General features: G+C 38.5%; 1 protein-coding gene across 1 annotated transcript in view; it reads left to right on the forward strand.

Moving 5' to 3' along the window:
- Positions 1-11969: 11969 nt before the first annotated feature.
- Positions 11970-23569, forward strand: part of hydin (HYDIN axonemal central pair apparatus protein) — a 70256-nt gene continuing 58656 nt past the window's right edge. The window contains exons 1-17 of the mRNA XM_077595661.1: positions 11970-12028; positions 12736-12861; positions 13340-13459; positions 13635-13769; positions 14769-14968; positions 15955-16079; positions 16277-16466; positions 16702-16816; positions 17250-17349; positions 17670-17788; positions 17871-18094; positions 18170-18237; positions 19105-19346; positions 20622-20722; positions 21419-21554; positions 22019-22183; positions 22258-22416. Of these exons, the coding sequence (XP_077451787.1) occupies positions 12763-12861; positions 13340-13459; positions 13635-13769; positions 14769-14968; positions 15955-16079; positions 16277-16466; positions 16702-16816; positions 17250-17349; positions 17670-17788; positions 17871-18094; positions 18170-18237; positions 19105-19346; positions 20622-20722; positions 21419-21554; positions 22019-22183; positions 22258-22416 (2298 nt within the window). The 5' untranslated portion in view covers positions 11970-12028; positions 12736-12762. The remainder of the gene's footprint in view (positions 12029-12735; positions 12862-13339; positions 13460-13634; positions 13770-14768; positions 14969-15954; positions 16080-16276; positions 16467-16701; positions 16817-17249; positions 17350-17669; positions 17789-17870; positions 18095-18169; positions 18238-19104; positions 19347-20621; positions 20723-21418; positions 21555-22018; positions 22184-22257; positions 22417-23569) is intronic.

Consider the following 23569-nt stretch of genomic DNA (forward strand, 5'->3'; position numbering starts at 1 on the left):
AAACTATGACTGGCTAGTAGGCGGGCCAAAGCAGTACCGAGGCAGCCGAGATCGCAAACTCCACCCACTATGGCCGACAGAAGCAAAAACAAATAGATTCTGTTTGCTCACAAAGCTATTTTCTAGACGGACTTTTTCAGGAAAAAAATGGACACAATTAAGAAAGGGCGGTCAACTCCGAAGCTAGCAAGCCTGTTACAGCCGGGAAAATGGTGTGTGGGGCACTTTCAGCGCGCTAACTTAGCTCCACAAGCAAATAGTATATTGTTGTTTTGATTTAAAGCCATTTTCAAAACGGACTATGCCAGAAATATGACAGGACAGGCTCGACTTTCATCATTAGCTTCGATGGCGATAGGAAAGAAGGAAGAAAGAAAGGAGGATGGATATTGTGTAAAAAGGATTTTTGGTGAGTAAAATATGGCCATATTCCTAAATAATATTTCAATTGTGGGCCAAATTCTGATATCTGAAAAGCTCCAGTGTTTGTATTTAATCACAAAATGCTGCTAGGAAGTGGATTTTACCCCAGTTTAATTTTTGGCGTTTCACCATTGACGTCCATCGCTGTCTTTTCCCGGGAAAAATCACCCCCCTGGCCTGGTTGTAATGTCTCAAAAGCTCCAGTATTTGTATTCAATCAATAAATGATGCTAGGAAGTGGATTTTACCTAATTTTAGTGCATTTTTTGTCATTTCACGTATGGACGTATCGACGTTCATCGCTGTCTTTTTTTACTGGGGAAATGATACTCCGGGCCCGGTTCTGATGTCTAAAAAGCTCCAGTATTTGTATTTAATCAATAAATGCTGTTTTTGGCTGGATTTTACCCCATTTTCGGGCAATGTTTGCCCGTACGCCATTGACGTTCATCGCTGTCTTTTCCCGGGAAAATCACCCCCTGGCCTGGTTTTAATGTCTGAAAAGCTCCACTATTTGTATTCAATCATGAAATGCTGCCAGGAAGTGGATTTTACCCCATTTTTGTGCATTAATTTATTGATTATTTTTTATGTGTCGCAGCTGTAGCTGCAGTAGAGGTTTTATAGCCATAAAATAGTTTTTGAGGGTTGGATTGATACGTTGAAGGCGCTACCAGAAAATGCACCGCCCGCCACTGGTATATATATATATATATATATATATATATATATATATATATATATATATATATATATTTATATATATATATATATATATATATATATATATATTTATATATATATATATATATATTTATATATATATATATATATATATATATATATATATATATATACAATTTTTCAAAAGGGTTACAAAATGAATAAATAAAATATCATCAAGACATTTACAAATGTAAAAATAATGATTTTTATTTGGTTAAAGAATATACATTTTTGGCAATTGCAGCATTGCATACCCTTAGTATTCCAGCTGTTATTTTGTGGAAGTAAACAAGTTTCAGGTTTTCAATATAAGACAATTTGGCAAAAATAGTTATAATGCCTGATGTTATTGATGGCGTAGTGGTTCACTTACCTAACATGGAAATACAGCCAGCTCCCAGTCTGTGTGCATAATCTAAGCATGAAGAACTTTTTTTTTCATCTCTGCACTTGATCACCAAATTGCACTGCCTCTAAAAGGCCTTTTCACTTTGTGCTAACATTTTACAGAAAGTCAAATACCATAATTTCAAGCGTGCCAGGATGACAAGAATACAAACCACTGTATTATAATTTGAACAGTAATTAACTTGTTTCAATGTGTGTGTGTGTGTTTTCCCCTCAAAGGAATACAATAGAATTCTTGCTCTCTGTAAAAATGTACTTAAGGAATCTACTTGCACTTGAAAAATGTATGAAATGGTTTGAAAAGTGGGGGGATTAATTTATAAATTTGTGGTCTTTCATCACTGAGCTGGCAGTCAAATCCCCTTTGTCATTCCACTTACCCTACAAATGACCCTGATTCAACACCAACACACAGGCACAAACACTGGAGCGAGCTTGTTATGTAAAACAGTCCAGATACAGCGCTTTATTACATTACTTAAGAGGACCCAAATCTACAAAATTTTAAATTTACTACAAGATTTAATCCACTGAAGGTAATTGTGTCTATGATAGTCATTTCAACAAAAATATCTTTCATCCCAGACACTTCAGTATTCCATTTTACCTGATCTTTTTCGACAATTGACAGTTTAATGTAATGAGAGGCGTGTCCAAAGAATAAATCGGATGCACAGTAAATAAAATAAAAAGCTGGCAACAGAATAAAAACAGGCTAGGAAAGCAATAGTTCATTCATTCATCATCCGTACCATGCATCCTTGCGGTACTCGGACGTTTGGTCACCGGACTTTTGGTCGCCCGGAAGGTTATTGATAATTACCATTTAAAATTGTTGCTCAAATTCCCTAAATACAAACTGCGAATTATTATTTAGTCATACTTAATGCCCTATTAATTATTAGGCTAAAGAAAAGTTCAGAATTTCCCGCACTTTTATTGTGTTTTGTTGGAGAACTTGTTAAGACCCTGACTGACGTCCCTTCCAAAGGGGACAACTCATGTACATACATGTACGGACGTTTGGTCGCCGGTTGTTTGGGTCCGGGCGACCAAACGTCCGGTGACCAAAAGTCCGGCGACCAAAAGTCCGGCGACCAAATGTCCGGTCACGCATCCTTGCAAGGGTTGCGGGCGTTTGCTGGATCCTATCCTTGCTGACTTTGGGCGATAGGCAGGCAATCAAAGTCTTTTTTTGGAGGATGAACAAAAGCCCTCGAAAATATTGTGCATGCAACCTATGGCAAAAGACTTCAAATATTATATTATATTAAGTATAAACTCTATCCAACAGTAGAATGGTCATATTCATTTTAATATAATAGACAAGGATATAGGACATTTTGAAACATGCAGTCAGAGAAGCTGCACTGAGGAAATGGCTTCACAAGTCAGGTTCCTGTTTGAAAGGTGGCAAAGACATAACGTCTATCCTCAAATTTATGTTTATTGAAGCTGTTGCAAACTCTAGGTAAATATGGTCTTAAAGTGTGAGGTGATCTAAAGTTTTGACCTGATTGAAACATGGTGAGGTTGTGTTAAATCAATGGAATGGTTCAATCAGTCTAAAATCAGCCTTAATCTTTCTATCCAAGCTTGCCACATCAAAGTCTTCCCATAGCTAATTCAGCTGTTTCTGCAAATCCTGAAGAGTCAAATCAATTAAAAAAAATCCCATAGTGTTGAGCAAATATAGCACAGGAGCATATTATGAGGGGAAAAACACTGTCCTTCCCTTAAGTAAGTGTGAGAGGAGACAAAGAAGGGGAGAGAATGTGAGAGAGAACATAATAGGAGTGAGAAAGAGAGGATACAGAATACACCATGATGCTGACATAACATTCATCGTACCCATGCTATATTGTAACAAAGTCACCCCATAACTAGAGGGAAAAAGTAACTTTTGTCTCCAATTTTATTTATAAAACGATTTCTCCTTGCAGAAACAAGAGTTTATTTTTAATCATTGTTGTGAATGAACTCAGATTTTGAGTACATTTCTACATTATGTGGTAGATGCAAATGTGCCATTAAATGACAATTGTGTTTGTGTAGATTTTATGTACTGTGTGAAGAAATGCTAGTCGCCTTGAAAGTATGCTGAAGGAGAGGTGGCATTTGCGGAACTCAGGCTCATTAAGCTTTTATAAAGAGGAGGCTGGTCCACAACATACACTTAACCAGCCCACCGAGACACTATCATTTCTAATTTAACACCTTTTCCTGTTAGCACCACTCTCATGTATGTTTCAGCTCAGTATGCCTAAAAAAACGTCTAAACTCATCAATGTGTGGTTGTTGCTGGTGTACAGGGAAACATGCATAAAAATGCTGTTAGAAAAAAAGCCATTTGTTTTCAACGGTGATGTAGAAGTGTTTTTTTTGCCTAACTTTGCGGTGTAGATTCAATTCCTGCTCGGTGGAGGTGGGATTGTGAGTGGGAATAGCGGCCTGCCTCTATGTGTAGCCTACAACCGACTGGTGACCAATTTAGGACGTACAGTCTTCCCTCGATTATCGCGATTTTTTTCTGCTATTATTTATTTTAAAAGTTCATAAAATGTGAAAATCCACGCTGAAACTCGTAAGTGGAACCTACTCCCCTGTCTTCCACTTGCTACTAGGGCTCAGCACTAAAGGACAAAAAGGTCGTTATAGTAGGGGTGACCCTACCTCGCGATATTTTGATTATCGCAGCCATGTCTGGTCTACATTAACTGCGATATTTGAGGGATTACTGTAGTCCGCCTTTTGCCCAAAGTCAGCCAAGAGAGGCTCCAGAAGCCTACAACTATGACCAGGATAATGGATGTTGAAAATGAATCTTTTCCAATATAGATCCTACTCCTCCCCTTCCTTTCACCAGTACCCTTCCATTTTGTGCATCCTTTTACTCTCATGCTGCTGATCCTAATGCAACAACAGACAGCTTTTTAGGGAGTGCCGGCTGCCGAGAAATCTGCTGTGACATTATTGCAGCAATGTGAGAATACCACCACACTCGCCTCTTTGGGGTAGCAAAAATAGAGAATTATAAAGTTGTGGCACATACAAACACATACCCTTAAATTGAGGTTTATGTGTGTATACATAAGAAGAGATACATTCATTTTGCAGTTTAGCTGTGAGTTTTGGTTTCAGGTATTTGAGGGTTTAGAGAAAATAAAAAAAACATGGAAAGAGTAAGAACATCATAGGAGGGGAGGATGACTGTGTTTTTTAGGGGTGTGGGGATGGGATAGTGATGATGAAAGCATAGCAATAAACTACAGCCCTCTCTGGCTGTCAACTGCTGTCATAGCATCTGAATTCCAGGATATAATTGCTTTACTCTGTCTTTAAAAAAAAATCTCTTTCTAGATCATTTCCTTCTTTCAGTCGTCCTCGTTCTGCTATGTTTTCCCAAAATTTCACACTACTGGCTTATTTACTTCTGGGATTACATTAAATACAAGTACTACAAGTATAATTGCACATTGCTGAATATTAAATCGTGATTATTGAGTAACTGTTTTTCTTTGTCTTTTCTTTTCATCAACCTATTTTAACATAGTGAGGGACATTATGATAATGTTCCAGTTAATGCTACTACTAGACGTTAAGAGTCAAAGGGGTGCTGGAGTGAACCATTACAATGGGTTTTCTAGAGGTATTCCCCATTTCCTCTCACATACCAAAACATGCAAGGTTGGCTGGTTGAACACTCTATATTGCCCCTAGGTATGAGTGAAAAATGCTTGACCGTCTCCGTGTGCCATGCGATTGGCTGGCAACCAATCAACCAACAAATTGTGGCATTGGTCCTTGCTAAAATGGAAAACCAACTGATGTATATAGTTTTAGGGGTGGGCCAGAAAGCAATGACGACCTTGGGCTTCAAGTTGTGATGACCACAGCTGGTATTTAAAACCCACCTAAAAGAAAACTTTCAAAAATCAGGCAAAAAAGCTTTCTGCCTATACGTACACTGAAAAAGTCAGAACTCACTTGTTCTCATCTTGTGCCTATGTTTTCAGAATTGATTTTCAAACAAATGTTATGTATTTAGAGGAAAATCATCAAATTGACATTACAACATCTGTTGCTTTCACCTCGTAGTAGTCGGTCGCAGAAAAACACACCTTAGAATTCTTGTGTTCTCCACTGTCAACAGTTTAAGAATAACGTATGCTCTCCTTTCATAACCTGATGTAGAAATATTCGGGATATGAGTGGTTAGCGCCTGGGTTGGTTCAAATCCAGGTGGGTCCACTGGTGTGGAATTTACATTTTCTCTTTGGGCCTGCGTGGCTTTTTTTCCGGGTACTCCGGTTTCCTCCCACATTAGAAAATCATGCATGGTCGGCTGATTGGACAATCTAAATTGCCCCTAGTTATGAGTGTCAGCGTGAATGGTTGTTTGTCTCTTGTACCCTGCGATTGGCTGGCCACAGATACAGGGTGTCCCCCGCTTCTGGCCCGAAGTCAGCTGGGATATACTCCAGCAACCCCGCGACTCTAATGAGGATGAAGCGGTTCAGAAAATGCATGAATGAATGTTCCCCACCAGGTACCATTATGATTATAATATAATTGTGTTCAAGTTTATCCCACAATATCTAACCCCCAAAATCTTCTCTTTATAAAAAGTCCAATTAAGTTGAGATTGAAAAAAAATGAGTTTTATTTGGAATCTCATGGTTGATTTTAGAACTTTCTCCTTACACGCTGAGGGAATCAGAACCAAACGTGGAATCAATATCACCTAAAAATAAAAGGAACACAAAAACGAAACAGAAAACTTCACTTAATATGCATTAATCAGGCTTGTCTTGTGTTGTGAATGTGCTGTACAGTAAAGAAAGTTCCTAAATACTAAATGTGTCCAAGCATCTCCATCTGCACAGACACAGAGACAGCCTGCAGTATGCAGTGTTGATCTGTACAGGAATCAAATCTTGGCAGAGTTACTATAAATAGCCCATTCCCTGTAATTCTCTTGGCTTTGCCTTGTTTTTCAAAATGATTCTACTTTCCTCTGAACACTTTGTCTTCAAACCTATTTTTTTTCTTTCACTGTCCTCTCTTGTTCTCTCAAGAGACAGCTTACTGCATAAGCAGCAGCAGTCTAAAGACGATAAGCACAAACTTGTTCATTGTCAGTCTGACCCAGAGCCTTTTTTCTCTCCTAACAATGCAAAACAAAAGAACTAATCTATGTTTTTCACTTCCACATCTGTTGGTAAATGTGTTTGCTACCTCTCCAGATTTTTGAGACATGTATGGTCAACTATAAACTCTCTTGGTTTACTCAACGATGTGAAATTTTCCTCAGGACAACCAAGTAGTGTACGCATTTCTGGCACCTCAGCTCAAGCAACTTTTCTGACAGTTTCAGCTCCGAAGGGAGACAGATGTCCCACGAAAAAGCCTGAAGGGGCAAGAGTGGAGCCTTCAGGGAGTAAATAGCTAAAACTATGTGCATCGTTGTAAACTTTCAAGGGCATTTGTGTAAAGTGCTTAGTCAAAAAAAAAAGTACACACCCACCCATTCTGGTATTAGTGGGTATTAAAGGCTTAGTTGGGGGAAGAAATATGGTCGAACAGCACTTCATGCTTCAGCACCATCCTCAAGAACAGGAAGTATAAGAGGTTTCTTTTTTGCCTGTCATTATCAGTTGCCTAAAAGAGTATTCCTTCCATCCTGCTTTTTAAACTATTCATTACACCATTAATAAAAAACAAACAGCACTCAGACTACTCATTACACGTTTATGATTAAAACTGGTGCAACGGACTCCTTCTGAGATTGGAAAGTTCCTTCCTTCCATTATAGTTAAAGTTCTCATCTCATCTCTTTTTCTGAACCGCTTTTTCTTCATTAGGGTCGCGGGGGGTGCTGGAGCCAATCCTAGCTGTCTCCGGGCCAGAGGCCAGCCGATCGCAGAGCACAAGGAGACGGACAACCATGCACACTCACACCCATACCTAGGGGCCATTTAGAGTGTCCAATCAGACCATGCATGTTTTTGGAATGTGGGAGGAAACCGGAGTACCCGTAGGAAACCCACACAGGCCCGGGGAGAACATGCAAACTCCACACAGGTGGACATGACCTGGATCGTGACCGGACGTTTTGTCGAAAGACGTTTGGTCCCCGGACGTTTGGTCGACCGGACATTTGGTGGACTGGACGTTTGGTAGAACAGACGTTTGGTAGAACAGACGTTTGGTAGAACGGACATTTGGTCGCCGAGTTCGCTCGCTGTCAAATTATGACAGAGTTTACTGTTGATATTTTGATATTAGATATTTAGATATTAAACTCTCTCTCTCATGATTATAATTTTGAGAGCTGGTTTCAACAGTAAAAACCTGGCGACCAAACGTCCGTTCTACCAAACGTCCATTCTACCAAACGTCTGTTCTACCAAACGTCCGGCCGGACCAAACGTCCAGTCGACCAAACGTCCGGGGACCAAACGTCCGGGGACCAAACGTCCGGGGACCGAACGTCTTTCGACAAAACGTCCGAGTACCAACCTGGATTCAAACCCAGGACCCCAGAGCTTTGAGGCCGACACGCTAACCACTCGCAGCACCGGGCTGCCCATAGTTAAAGTTATATACTAATTATAGTGTGTATTTTCTTTGAGTTACCCAGTGCAGGATAACTCTTTTAAAGCTTGATTCTTGCATGTGTTATTGTCCAAAGTCCCACTGATTGATGATTTATGGGTTTTCTAGTCTCAAGTGACACTTTTGGTCATTTTTCTCCTTTATCCCCAAGGAAGATGTTATTTCCTCCGGGGCTTGCCTGGCTGTAAAAGTCAGCTTCTACAGTATAAACTCTGTTGTCTTGCAGTATTTCTTAGACATATATGTATGGTTTTCTCTGGTTTCCTCCTATATCCTAAAAACGTTCATGGTAGGCTGGTAGGACTTTATTCTCAATGGGTTTATTGTCATCGTGAAAGGTTGTTTGTCTATATGTCACCTACGATTTGTTGGCAACCAGTTCAGTGTGTACCCCTCCTCCTGCCAATAGTTGCCTGAGTTTAACACCCATGTCATGATCTGAGGTACAAATGATGAATGAATAAATGAATGATAGATACAAAACTTGACATAGCATAGAATAATATTTTATAGCAAACTTGCAAAATAGCCATAACTAATAATTGATTTGATAGATAAGAGATTCATTTAATAATGAGGTGAGAAAGAAGCTGACTGCAGTAGTTATTGCTGCACCAGTATAGGATTGATGGAGGCTGATAAACACTTCATGGCGCAGTTCCAGTTTTTGATTCAAAGCGTTCTTGACTTTAGCCACATTTAAAGGCAATCGATGCTCATCATTTTGTTGGAGCTGACCAAGTGTGATGGGATTGTTTTCTCCTTGTACCTGGAGTTGAACTCTTCTACTTTTTCTCGTCCACTCTTTTCTCTGCTGCAAACAACATATGTGCCAAATTTACAATTATTTGATGAAGGCAGAATATAACAAAATGTAATGTAAATTATATAGTCACTGTATCTTCAAATAGTTGTTTATTGCTGCAGTAATAGTCCCATTTCCTAATCCACCCAGTCCAGTTATGTACGAGGTCTCTTTACGTGAGCGCTTAAAGTAAATACATAATGTGAAACTTGGGATAAACAATCCTAGCCTCTCACGAATACTAGGAAAGTTTCTATTAATTGAGGAGGCTTCTATTGATGCATTCCTAACACCCGCCTTTACAAATGGATATTTGGTTAAATCGGTTTATCATCTTCACTCTAATTTTTACCATGGGATGATATGTTATTAATGTCTTTTTTTGCTATATGTAAAGCAGAGATTTCAGCATCTTTGTGTGCCCAGTTAAACTGCTGCATAAATTTTGCAAGACAAGTGAGCAGGTAGATAAATTTGTGGGAAAAATAATTACATGTGCTTAGTCTACTCCAAGCTAGCTCACTGGGAAAATTAAGTATTGATTGAAAAATTTCATTATAAATCTCACATCTGCTCGTCTATATGTTTTTATAGGTCTAAATAGCCCTACCAATCATAGTGAAGTATGCTAACTTTGAATTGTTCACTAAAAGATGAATGGGACTGTCCAGGAAATCTTTTTTTCTAAGGCAAGCAAGGCGCTGCTCGCATTGCAATTAGCAAAAAAACAATTGAAACCTTCATTCATATGCGAGGGGTGCTGGAGTCTATCCCAGCTGACTTGGGGCACCAGGCGGGAGACACCCTAAATTGGTGGCCAGCCTACCGCACTGCACAAGGAGACAAAGGACAACCATTCCCCCTCACACTTAAACCAAAGTGCACTTTAGAGTGCTCAACCAGCCTACCCTGCATGTTTTTGGGACCTGGGAGGAAACAGGAGAAAAACCCACGCAAGCTCCACACAGTGAGAACCACCTGGAATCGAACCCTTGTCCCTAGAACAGTGAGGTTGATGTGCTAATGACTCACCCACCCAATTAAAACATAAGCATCAGTTAAAAAATCGAAATAAATACACATATAAATCATATTAAAATCACAAAGACACATTTAAAAACAATTAAATTAAACAAAACCGTTCATAATTCCAGATTTAAACAGTAAGGACAGTTAGGTAAATGCTGTAGTAAACAATGGCGATTTTAGCCCTGATATAGAGGACATATACTTTTAAGCACACCTCAGATTGCCAAGTAATTTATTCAACAGATGAGGGGCACTTACACTGAATGCCCTGCTTTGTGTTTTTTTTAACCACACAAGAAGCAACTTCCAGGTGATATAAGGTTTTGCTGATGGTTCAGATGGACCAAGCAAATCTATTTTGTCATGTCATTGTGTGTTTTTGGACCAAAAGTAAGATTTCATATCATATCTTTTGACCCACAGAATTCAGTGTTGGTCAAAAGTTTTTCCACTTCTTTGCACGCACTCTGAACAGTGAAAAGACTCAAAAACTTGTGACTGTTGGGTTAGTGATTTCACGATCAATGTAATATGAACAGTAGTTTGCAAATTGGACATGTTGTTAATGTAAAGCTGAACGTCATTGCATAAATACAATGATAACAAACAGTTTGGGCACCCCTGATCATTGACATTATTTTCATTTATAATTAATCCCTTAGCGTCGTTTAATCCGGGTGACATTTCTGTGTGGAGTTTGCATGTTATCCCCGTGCCTGCGTGAGTTTTCTCCGGATATTCCAGTTTCCTCCCATATTCCAAAACATGCATGGATAGACTTGTTGAGCACTGTAAATTGTCCCTAGGTATGAGTGTGAGGTGAATGGTTGTTTGTCTCGTTGTGCCCTGTGTATACATGTCAATCAATTCCACCTACTGCCCAAAGTTGGCTGGGATAGACTTCAGCACCCCCGCGACCTCTGTGAGGATAACCAGAATGGAAAATGGGTGAAAGAATAGGAAAAAACCCTGATGCATATCATAATATTTCAGAATAGAAACTGGGTTAATTGGACTAAGAGAAGATGCGCCATGAACATAGTGACTTGAAAATGGATGGTAAGATTAAACGGACATTGACTTCAAGACCTTTTCGAATCGCATTACACTATTGCCCTCTAGTGGAAATTTGTAGACATCGACTGTCCATTAGTGGCAATGTTCAACAATGACGGTCAAACTCTTTTTTTAAAAAGATGAAAATGTCATTACTCATCCAGGCCCAAATATTAACTCGTTTACTGCCATTGATGATAAATGCAATTTCTGAAAGTCTGAACTCTAAACTGTTAAGCATTTGTTTTAACTTTGTCCTGTGTCAACACAATTTTGGAATGATGTGGAGAATTCTGTTTGTGGAAAAAACCCGGACAATACTATTGTTATTTATTTAAAAGTAATAAGATAAGATATTAATTTGATTTTCAAGCATTGTCTTTAAGGGTTAGTCTTATTTTGCTGTTTGAAAAATTTTACTTGCACAATGCGGATTTCCTTGTCCACACCATATTTTCAGATATTTCTTTTGGTGTTCAATACTTACACAAATACTCTTTAGAATACGAATAACAAAAACAAATGTGCCTCCTTATTTTTGTTTCTCCTTATTTTGCTCAATAACATCGCCAACTATTGATAATAATATTTAGGGTGGATAATGTTTAATGTGTTCTCATCGCAAATGTGCAGTGCTATTAACTACAACATTCATTTGTCATGAATTTAGGGACACGCACCATATCCATGTCGCTAAACGTGACGTCATTTGGTTACTGCTTTATGAAATGCAACTTTTACATATTTCCGTGTTTTCATGACGTTTGTAACTATATTTTGCTAGAAAACAGGGGACATATTTTTTTGCGCGTGGCAACGACCCCAGACCTGGACGCGGTCGCTTGATTAAGTACTGGCCAATTGGAGCACGCGTTACTGAATAGTGTGGCGAGTTTGTCGCCATGGTAACAACACCCAACTAACCAAAGTTAAACCTCGGTTCTAGATTGTACCGCAAGCAGGGTAAGACTTGGTACTTTTCGTAGCTATTGTTTTGTTTTAATCTTCCTAAAGTATGTAGATATGATTTTGCTCTGTATTCCACCTTATCTTTGAGGTAATTAGCATTGTTTGGCTGTGAACACGTTTTAATAGCCATGGCTTTAGCTGGCTGTTTGATGTGAATTTGGACTGAGTTAAATATATTTGTAAGAATGTGAATGTTTTCATAAGTAAATATTCAGTTCTGGGGGCCCAGTGGGTGAGTGGTTAGCGCGTCTACATCACAGTGGGAGTCCTGGGTTCAAATCCAGGTTGGTCCACCTGTATGGAGTTTGCATGTTCTCCCTGGGCCTCTGTGCGTTTCCTCTGGGTACTCTGGATTCCTCTCACATTGCAAAGACATGCATGGTAGGCTGATTGGACACTCTAAATTACCCCTAGGTATGAGTGTGAGCATGAATGGTTGTTTGTCTCCTTGTGCCCTGCGATTGGCTGGCTAGTAATCCAGGGTGTCCCCCGCCTCTGGCCCAAAGTCAGCTGAGATAGGCTCCAGCACCCCCTGTCACACTAGTGAGGATAAAGCGGTTCAGAAAATGAGATGTGATTTTCTAGACATGATATGGAGTGTTTCTAAATAGTAGTTAGTGTTAAAAGTTTGTTTTTCTATGGCTGACATCCAAAAAAACGCAATCATACTGTTAATGCTGTGTATTGTGCTATTGTTGCAGGTAACGCCTCATGTTTTTACTCAGAAGATGTTGCAGTCTAGAAAACTGCGCCTTACAGAGGCCACTGAAATGCATTCACTGCAACTCCTTGACCTACTTGACACCAACTCGACAATCAATCAAAAAGTAATACAGAACTTTTACAACCATTGTGACTTGTTGTTAATGAACTAAAAGATTAAAAAAGAAGTTGCAACTTTTCTTCTAATCGTCACTATAAATGAAAATGAAAACAGTCCACATTCTCAACCCACAGAACAATAGCCTACAACAGTGACAACAGTGACTGCTCAGAGTAAATGATAAAGTATCATCAGTACCTAACTGTTACTGTTTTCAAAATAATGATAAAATCTGCACCAATATCCCGATTAGATAATAGGTCAATAGATCAAATATGATTATCATTGTGTGGAGGCAAAGCTATGAAATGAGCAAATTGACATACACCAGGGATTTCACAGCAGAGCATGTCTCCCCACCCAACTTATAATTTATATACTCTAATAATTTTCAGGTTTATTTGGTCCTGCAATTCCACACATTACTTTGTATGAAATCTTTTTTTTTTCGTACCCAAATGTGTTTTCACTTGTGTTTGCAGATGCCCTTGGTAGATGTAGAGCAGTCACTTTTCCAGCCGAACCCTCCAGAATTAGTCTTCCAGAACTTCACCCCTGCACAATCTTACAAGTTACCTCTGCAACTTTTTAACAATGATAAGGTGTGTGCTTTACTGAATGATTAAACTGACAACATGCTAACCTATATTTGTAACAAAGGACCAGGGGAACAAACAGTTTGTTTTGGCATCCTTGGAGTTCTATTCAGACCTGCCTATACAACTCTTGATTTGGGAATTATAAGATTTAAGCAAATGGTCGTTGCTTCCTGTCAAGGTGTCGCGGCATGTCAAGTTGGAGCATCAAGAGTCCGCTTATTTCCATGTTGAAGGTCCAAAGGAGGCAAAGACTAAAGTAGCAGCAGGACTGTCGGTGAGCTTCACAGTCTGCTTCACTCCTCAGGAAAACAAGGTACCTCTCTATTATTATTATTATTATTAGTCGTAGTAGTAGTATCAGTAGTAGTAGTAGTATCAGTAGTAGTAGTAGTATCAGTAGTAGTATCAGTAGTAGTAGTAATAGTATTTTTATTATTAGTAGTATTAATACTACTACTAATAATAATACTATTACTGTAATAGTAATATTATTATTAGTTGTAGTAGTAGTAATAATAGTATTATTATTAGTAGTAGTAATAATAGACTATTACTACTACTAATAATAATACTATTACTACTAATAATAATAATACTATTACTAATAGTATTATTATTAGTAGTAATAGTATTATTATTATTAGTAGTAGTAATAGTATTATTAGTAGTAGTAGTAGTAGTAATAGTGGTAGTAGTAGTAGGAATAGTATTATTATTATTATTAGTAGTAATAGTATTATTATTATTATTAGTAGTAGTAGTAGTAGTAATAGTAGTATTGTACAGTATATCTCATCTCATTTTCTGAACCGCTTTATCCTCACTTGGGTCACGGGGGGTGCTGGAGCCTACCCCAGCTGACAGCCAGCCAATCGCAGGGCACAAGGAGACAAACAACCATCCGCTCACATTCATACTTAGGGGCAATTTAGAGTGTCCAATAGTGGGAGGAAACCGGAGTACCCAGAGAAAACCCATTTCAGTTTTCTGCACCCACAATCTAAGATAAGAACGATGTTGCTAAGGAAGTTTGTTTATTGGCTGTCACATTGTAAGACTGCACTGCCTCCCATGTACTTGTGGCGTCATTCTTACAGAGATTGAAATCGAGCTCTGCTCACGTGAACTCAAATCTGTAATTGGGGCATTTTCAGTTGATTTGGTCGGAGGAGTTCCATGTATTCAGGCCTGTACTTGTGCTAATCTGATCAGTACAAGCTTTGGAAATAAAGCAAATTTTAAAATCTACATAGTAAGGCATAATAAAAATGATCTATTCACTTCTAAAATCCTCATTCAATATTCTTTACAGGACTACCATCACACTCTGGTTTTTGTAACAGAGCGGGAGCAATTTAGGGTGGCAATCCATGCCATTGGACCAAGAGCCTGTTTGAACTTCCGTGATGAGTTGCATTTACCTGACTGCCTCGTAAAAGCCACCACACAGAGAACTCAACTTGTACGCAACCTGGGAGACCGAGTAGCCATCTTCAGGTTATACACAAAGAGGTGAGTAATACTAGTGTTAATGTGTCGAAATCCTGGAAAATGTGTGGAAACAAGGTAAATGTCAACTGCCAAACGTTTTAAGAACAAGGTGAACAAATGCCTTGAACCCTTGAAGGAAGGCTGGAACCCACGGGATGGATGTCAGATCTGTGAGGCTTCTTCCTAAAGAGGAAATACCATGGAGAATTAACTTTGATTTGTTTTTCATTTGCTTCACAAATGGGTTAGTCCCAGTCATTTATACAAAAAAGTAAATGTGTTTGTGGAGTTTGACAATTTGCTGACTCACAATTACAAACACAGACCAGCGACATTTATCCCCAAGAGTAATTTGGCGACTTGCTCTTAAAATGTTGCATCCTCTCGGTGGTTGGTGATTATTCAAACGGCTGACTGTTTTCCATCATTCTTTAATAAATAAAACAATATGAATAAGTGCAATTGGAGTACAGTGTACTCAGTACACCAAACTACCATGTGGTACATTAAAACACTTCTATCAAGACACTCAGATTCCAATTATTTGTGTCTAAGATGAACAGGAAAGGTATAAAAGAAAAAGAAAAAGAAATAATGGCGAATTTAATTAAAATCTTACATTCTTAAAGGTGAACAATGAATATAAACACAAATAAATTCATTTTCTGAAGTGCTTATCCTCACAAGTGTAGCGGGGGTTACTGAAGCCCATCCCAGCTATCTACAGGCACTAGGTAGGGGACACCCTGATTTGGTGGCCAGCTAATCACAGGGGGACGGACAACCATTCACGCTCACACTCATACCTGTGGGCATTTTAGAGTGTTCAACCAGCCATGTGAGGAAACTGGAGTACCCGGAGAAAACCCATACAAGCCCGGGTAGAACATGTGAGGACTGAGCTAGGATCGAAGCCTCAACCCCAGAACTGTCCTAACCACTCAAAATCCACTAAAAAACTCATTATTGAACCACACCCTTTTGACCTTTTGGTATTTTTATTTCAGCCCTTTTTCAGTGACTCCATTCTCTGGAACACTTGATGTTGGCGAGAGCATGCAAGTAACTGTGGCTTTCAGTCCGATAACTCCAGGAGACCAGCGTCAGGATCTGTTGCTACACTATGATACTGGTAATATATGTATTTTTACTTAATAAATAACCACACACACACACCGTTGCATCCGAAGAAAAACACATGTCCTGTTTTGCATCAGGGTCTCTGCATCTTGAAACAAGCTAAATTCGAGACTTTTTAGGACTTTTAAGATGATAATGAATCTAATTTAAGAGCAATTCCACTTCAATCTCATATGTTCCTCTGCTCAGGTGAAGATGTACACATCAGCCTCCATGGTTTTTGTGAAGAGCTGAAGCTTAATCTTATTCCTGAACACCTTATTTTGGAAAATACCTACATCTCGCTGTCCAACACGCACACAGTGTCCCTTACCAACAATAGTGACACTACTCTTAAATACTTCTGGAAGACATGGTCAAACCAACCAGATGAGAACCAGTGAGTATATTTTTAAAATGAAAATTTTAGAATATAAGTATCTGTTCAATGTTCATACATGGTTACGATGCCCATTCCTAGGTCGCAGGATTTTTAAACATAATTCAGCGTAATTCTGACCTTTTTTGCAATTTCTCTCTATCTCGCTCTATCTTTTCTTCTCTCCCTCTCTCTGTCTCTCTTTCTTTCTCCCATTGCTAATGGTGTTGTTCTTCATCTCTTCTCTAATCTCTAGGAATTGCTCAATTCTTGAGGAGCAGTTACTTAATCTTTCCCAGCCTGACACCACAACCAATCATCGAACCAACATCCTTTCGATCTCACAAAGATGCATAACAATAGAACCAGCGGTAAGTGTTAGTGCCTTTTTCCCCCTACAGTTATATATCCTTTCCCCAACCTCATACTTTATCCCGTTGATATCCAATTGTCTTTTAGACTTCTGTTATTCCAAATTATCTTATTGCAAAAAACAGTTATTATTGTTGCTTTTTTAATGAAATGGAAATCTACTGTAGATGCATTTGCCACCTAATAGGATCTAATTGTTGTCTACAAATCAGACTCCTTTGTGTTATGAAGGTAAAATATAGTTTTAAATCCAATTCAATTTGGATTTATTGACTAATTCCCCACGCATTTTTATGTCATGGCAGTTGTATATGGTGAAAAAAAAAGTCAAAATACCTGAACTGTTCTGATAATTCAATGCCCTTTTTTTCATGTTTAATCTTCATGTGGAAAATCACTTTTTCTTTTTGTGCTGCCTTTAATTTGTCACAGTCGGGGGAAATATGGCCAAATACTACAGCACGTTTCAATGTAGTCTTCAAGCCTAATGAAGCCAAACTATACCAGGAAACCATATATTGTGATGTCACTGGTAAGAGTGGGTTGGAAATCACAATGGGTTTATTCAAGCTAACAATTACATGAAAAATTGTGGTACTAGTTTAACTTGTAATGTAAAACAACATTGGGAGATTGCAAAACATTTCTGTTCTACGTGGAGATGATACGTTCACATAATTATTATTACATTGTTTTTATATTTTATTTTATATTCATTATAATATTGTATACAGTATTCATACATGTAAGAATGCAATTCCAAATTGTACTTAAGTTTGACTTTTTTATTTACTACATTTCATCTGTGATGAGAATTCTTATGCTCGTATCCTTGTTATGGTGTATCTTTAGGTCAGAAATCTCACATGCCTCTGACAGTCAGTGGTGAGGGTTTGGGACCTGCGGTACACATCAATTGTACCCTGATGGATATGAAAAACATATTCATCGGTCACACTGTCTCATATGAGGTAAGGTTTTTCATGCTAAGAAAAACATTTTAGCCAATGTATGCTGATCAAATGTCATAATCCTCAAATTGGATTCCTGCAGGTGCAGCTCTCCAACCAAGGGCTGATTGATGCCCCTTTTGAATTATCAAGCCCCAGTACTGCTTTTGGTCAATTTTTCTCATTCACTCCCACAAAAGGTGTTGTTTGCTCTGGGGCTTGCCATTTAGTTAAAGTCACTTTCCAAAGTAACATTTTGGGGAACTTTTCTGAGGGTTTACTTCTATCTGTCACTGGGCAGCCTCTACCACGTACTATGACCTTCAGGTAATGATAAAAACAAATATTTCTTAATCATTCTGAAATCCTGGGCTTTTTGAAAAGTTTTGCATTCTGTTTCAGGGGCTGTGTCATTGGTCCAACTTTTCACTTCAATGTTTCGGAACTCAATTTTGGAGATGTAGCATTTGGTTAGTATCTCTTTAAATGTTAAAGTATTGGGCATTCTCTCCACAATTAATGACACTTTCCACCTGTCATGATAACTTAATCCCATGTTTGTTGCATGCACTTGTCAGAATACACAAAGGGATTCTTTTCATAGCCTTGTCTGTTCTGACGAGGCAGCACTGCCCTTCATGCTGCCCGGGTAAATAAATCACCAAGAGTAAAAAAAAAAAAAGAACTAGGCATAGCAAGTACATTGTGTTGGTCACTTCCTTAAAACGTTTCATAATGTCGAACATTCATTCTATGTTCAGGTTTTAGTTAAAACTTGGGAAATTCACAACATTGTTCAATATAAGTGGTAACAATTGGGACATGGCCCAGAAAGTCGTAGATTTTGAAATACTTATAAGTGCACTCATGATTGTTTTACAAAAAAAATCTGTATTTGTCATTACGGAATTGTCTTGTCAAAGAGACAGAGATTTTACCAACCTTTAAACACATTTATTTTGAAGGTGAAATTAGCCGTTTTAGAATGAAGCTGAATGTGAGATTGCTCTATTTCTAAATTAGCCGCCAGTGGAATTATCTGATACTGCATGGTTTTAAAAGACTCCAAAAGCTTCATTCGTATACAGCCCAAACATTATTCCTGCACAGAATCTTATTTTTCATGTAGTTTTAATGAATCCACATGATGATGTCACGCTTCATCAAAATTCGGAATGTTTTTCTCACTAACACATTTTCAGAAAACTGACTGTGTTTAATTTTACGTGATGGATTGAGTGGTACTCTAGCCACTCAACAGTTATTATAAGTTGCTTATTTGAAATTTTAGTATTCATATGTTTCTTCTATGTAATTATTTGTTCATATCTTTTCAGGTTTCCCCAAAATAGAAATATGCACTCTCTTTAACACATCCTTTGTCCCAATGAACTTTTCCCTGCGTGTTGTGGGAGATGGAATGGGGTCTCCCAGTGTGACTAGTGACCAACAAGTTTGTGAGCTGTGTAGGAACAACTGGCAAGGGAGTGCTACTCATGATGTCAGTTCTATGCCAATTGAGTTCACCATAAGTCCTGCTGTGAGTTCTGTGCGGGCCATGGCAAATGTCAGCATTAAGGTACAGATGACTAAAGTTCCAAGTTGCAATATGTTTTTAACCTGTCCACTTAAAACAAAAATTATCTCTAAGGTGTGTAATTCCCTTTTGGTTCTATTATACATGAGTTGCTGGTTTATACCCCTTTTTTTACTTTTTGTATTCTTTGTCCTCTTTGTCTTGAATCCCCAAGCCTCTGTATAGTCAGTGAATGCTAGTGTATGATTCAACACCTGCTGACAAAAGTTTTGAGATCCTTTTTCGTTATGCTGAGCTGCATTATGTTGTTAAACATTCATTCATTCATTTTCCGAAATGCTTATCCTCAGAAGGGTCGGGGGTGGTTTGTTTGGGGCCTATCGCAGCCTACAGGCTCCAGGCGGGGCACACGCTGAATTGGTAGCCAGCCAATTGCAAGGCACAAAGGAGACATATAACCAACCATTCACACTCACACTCACACCTAGGAGCAATTAAGAGTGTTCAACCAGCCTGCCATACATGCTTTTTGGGGGGGAGGAAACCAGAGTACCCGCATCCAAACCCACACATGCCCAGGGAGAACATGCAAACTCCATTGTTAAATAATGAAAAAATAAAATATAACAAATAAATCCCTAACCGGCTCATGGTGTAGAGCACGTGTCAAACTGATTCCGCCGAGGGCCGGAGTGGGTCCTGGTCTTTATTCCAACCGATCCAGTGCCAACATTTTAACCAATCAGGTGTCTTCTAAAATAAGTAGCACCTGACTTTAATTAACTGATTACACTTGCAAAAGGTATCTTCTTGTTGAGTTGGAATGAAAACCTGCACCCATTGTGGCCCTTTGAGGACCGGTTTGACACCCCTGGTGTAGAGGTTCACTCGCCTGACTTCGGTGCAGGTAGGCGCAGGCTCGATTCCCGTTGGTGGTGGTATGATTGTGTGTGCGGATGGCTGTTTGTCTCTCTGTGTTCCCTACGGCTGACTGGAGACCACTTTAGGGTGTAGAATGCATTTCGCCCGAAATCAGATGGGTTAGGCTCCTGCCACCCCCACAACCCTTTCGAGAATGGGCGTTATGAAAGATGAATGAATGAATGATAAATCCCTGTGGTTTGCTCGAAACCAGTTTCAGGATGTAGCCCACATTCTGCTCATGATTGGCTTCAAGGCCCCCCATGAACCTCGTGTAGATAAACAGGACTCAAAATGGATGGAAAACAAAAGCAGATTATTGATAAGTGACAATTTTGCTTTTTGTCTGTCTGTCAGTCAGTAATCCAGCTTCATGTTTATGTATTCTCTCAACAGGTGACACTATGCTCCAATACAGTCAAACATTACAGAATGGCTCTGGTGGTAGATGTTGATGGTGTTGGGAAAGAGGTAATGGCTCTGCCCATTATTGCAAGGTGAGACACAAGTGCAAAAAATAAATTGAAGCCAAGAATTCATGTTTTTTTGTAAACACATGCCTGTCACTTTCCACACATCGAAAACAGTTGCCTAGAATGTTAGCATGCCAATGAGGTTAATGGCAGACTGAAATAAGATACTAAGCAATTTCAATTGCAAACACACACTAAATATTTATTCTATTGGTTCACTGTCGAGCTTTTCTGGCTTAGGTTTTTGTGTGTCATATTTCCATGTTGCCCCCTGAACATGTGTGTATCTTAAAGATTAAATGGTATTATTTGCATACTACTTTTTAATAGAATTGTTGTTGTTGTTCTGAAAACTCTGCTAACTTAAACAGTTTCTCGAGCACATATCTCAATCTGCATGACTGGGAATGCTTCTGTTCTTAAATCACCAAATTTTGGGGCAATTGTATGTAGCTTTTGTTGTTTGAAAGGACCTAGAATCAGTGTCTTAGATGTGGTCCCAATTCACACGTTCAAACAATTCTAATTCAACAAAGTAGATTCCTTCAGTTTTTAATGAGCCTCAACTGAGTACACAGTAAATAAAAAAAATACTTAAAATAATATTACTTTCGCCATTCACATTTCTGCACTGCTGGTTTTCTATTTGCATTTTACTTCCATCAGGTAGTGAGGCTAAATATATCTGTTTTTTGTCTTCCCTCTCTGCTCTGTGGACAGGTGTGTTGTTCCTGATATCCTGGTGGATACTCCAGAAGTGGACTTTCAGAAGTGTTTCCTCAATTACCCTTACGAAAAAATAATACGCCTAACAAACCAAAGCTCTATGCCTGTCTGCTATGGGATGCTCGAGCAGGTAAAGCGGTTCTGGTGCCGAAATGAAATTCATAACAGTTTGAGCAGGGGTAATAGAAAAATGGTAAATTTGAACTATAAACATCTTATTTTAAACCCTACACTTTAAATTCCCGACTGTCTTATTTATGGATTTTTACAGGCTCACGAGTTGCATGTCATTTGCTGAAATATTCCCAACACAAAGTGGAATGGTAGTCCAGTAATCCATACATTTCCAAATAGTTTTTTTTATGAAATTAAGTGGATGTACGCACCTCATAACTCAAGAATGGTTGATTTTAGACAGTGATTACATTTTTGTCCAATCAAGTGAAGAGAATGAGCACAATAAATTGCTGTTTCATCATCTTGGAATATGGAATGCAAACTCGTGCTGACTAAAATCATGATGTTTTTTTTGTTTTTTAATTCAAAAGACCCACCGTGGATGCAATAAATTGACTTTATTTCCTTATGTTTAAGGAATATGAGGATAATCCTTCAATTATTTTTGGGAGTTCTTTATCAAGAGGAGTGATTCTTCCTCACGGCTCAGCAGACCTCCCTGTTTTTCTATTGGTGAAGGATGTTGGAAAGCAGCATAGCACGCTGTACGTAGCTTTATTTGGGGGTGTTCACCCACCACTGGTAAGTTCTTTTTGCCAATAAATCATTGTCATAATATACGTACTATGTTTCTGCTAATATCTGTTCTCTTTTAGGAGGTTGTCTTGTCATGCATTGGGCGTGGTCCTATAGTTCACGTTCAATGTCAGAGTCAACAGCTTGAATTTGGCAAGATACCAGTCCTAAAAGACATAGCTAAAATTCTTCCCCTCTCCAACCAGTCACCTATTCCGGCATTCTTCACTGCAAGCATGGTACAAACATTCAAGTCAGAATTTCCTCTATTCTAATTGCTTAATAATTCCTAAGTCATTTTAGCTTCAAAACTATATATATTGGATTGGATAACTTTAATCATCCCGTATTCGGTAAATATGTATATATATAATATATATATATATAAATATATATATATATATATATATATATATATATATATATATATATATATATATATATATATATATATATACAGATATATATACAGACGCTCCCCTACTTACGAACATTCAACTTACGAACAACGGTACATACGAACATGTCTGCAAATTGCGTTTAAGTCCAAAAATGTTCGCAAGTCCAATTTTGTATTTCGCGCCTTTTTCGGAGTAGTTCTTCTTTCCGCCGCTAATACCGACGCCTGGCGCTGTGAGAGCTCAGCTCACCCAGCATCTACCTTCTTCTTCGTTGCAATGCGGAAGTGCGTGAATGTATCTCCAGTGTGCAAAGAACCTTTTTCATTTGTATCATTAAATATCTCATGCATCCAATATTGAATATGGTTGGTAAAAAGCTAAAGGCTTCTATTGAGGGAGTTGCAAGGAAGAGGCAAGCCATTTCATTTGAAACGAGTGGCAATAATAACGAAGCTTGATGCGCGTGAGAGTGGTGAGCGTTTCACGGGCATTGAATCGTTCGAGCGTCAGTACCATTTATAAACAGAAAGATCGAGCAGCAGGACCCAAATATTGAACGTTGCACAAAGTTTGCAAATCAATTGAATGATGCCATACAGTGCTACTGCATCATTTATGATGAAAAAAAGAAGAAAACTGCAATCGTCATTAGGTCGCTTCTTTTGGCCAGTTTCTAATACATAAATCTCTCTCTCTCTCTACAGTACTGTACATATTCTCTCCATTTTATTTTTTTTTTTTTTCAGTACAAACCAATGCGTGTTACTTATACAAGCCTTAAACATACAAATGCACTTATATAAACCTTCAATATACTTATATCGGCCTTAAACATAAATTATAATACAAAATATAGCACTGAATCAACTTACAAACAAATTCAACTTATGAACAATCGCTCGGAACCAATTACGTTCGTAAGTAGGGGAGTGTCTGTATATACAGACGCTCCCCTACTTACGAACATTCAACTTACGAACAACGGTACATA

Source organism: Stigmatopora argus, chromosome 3 (genome assembly GCF_051989625.1).
Source record: "Stigmatopora argus isolate UIUO_Sarg chromosome 3, RoL_Sarg_1.0, whole genome shotgun sequence".
In the NCBI taxonomy this organism is placed as follows: domain Eukaryota; kingdom Metazoa; phylum Chordata; class Actinopteri; order Syngnathiformes; family Syngnathidae; genus Stigmatopora; species Stigmatopora argus.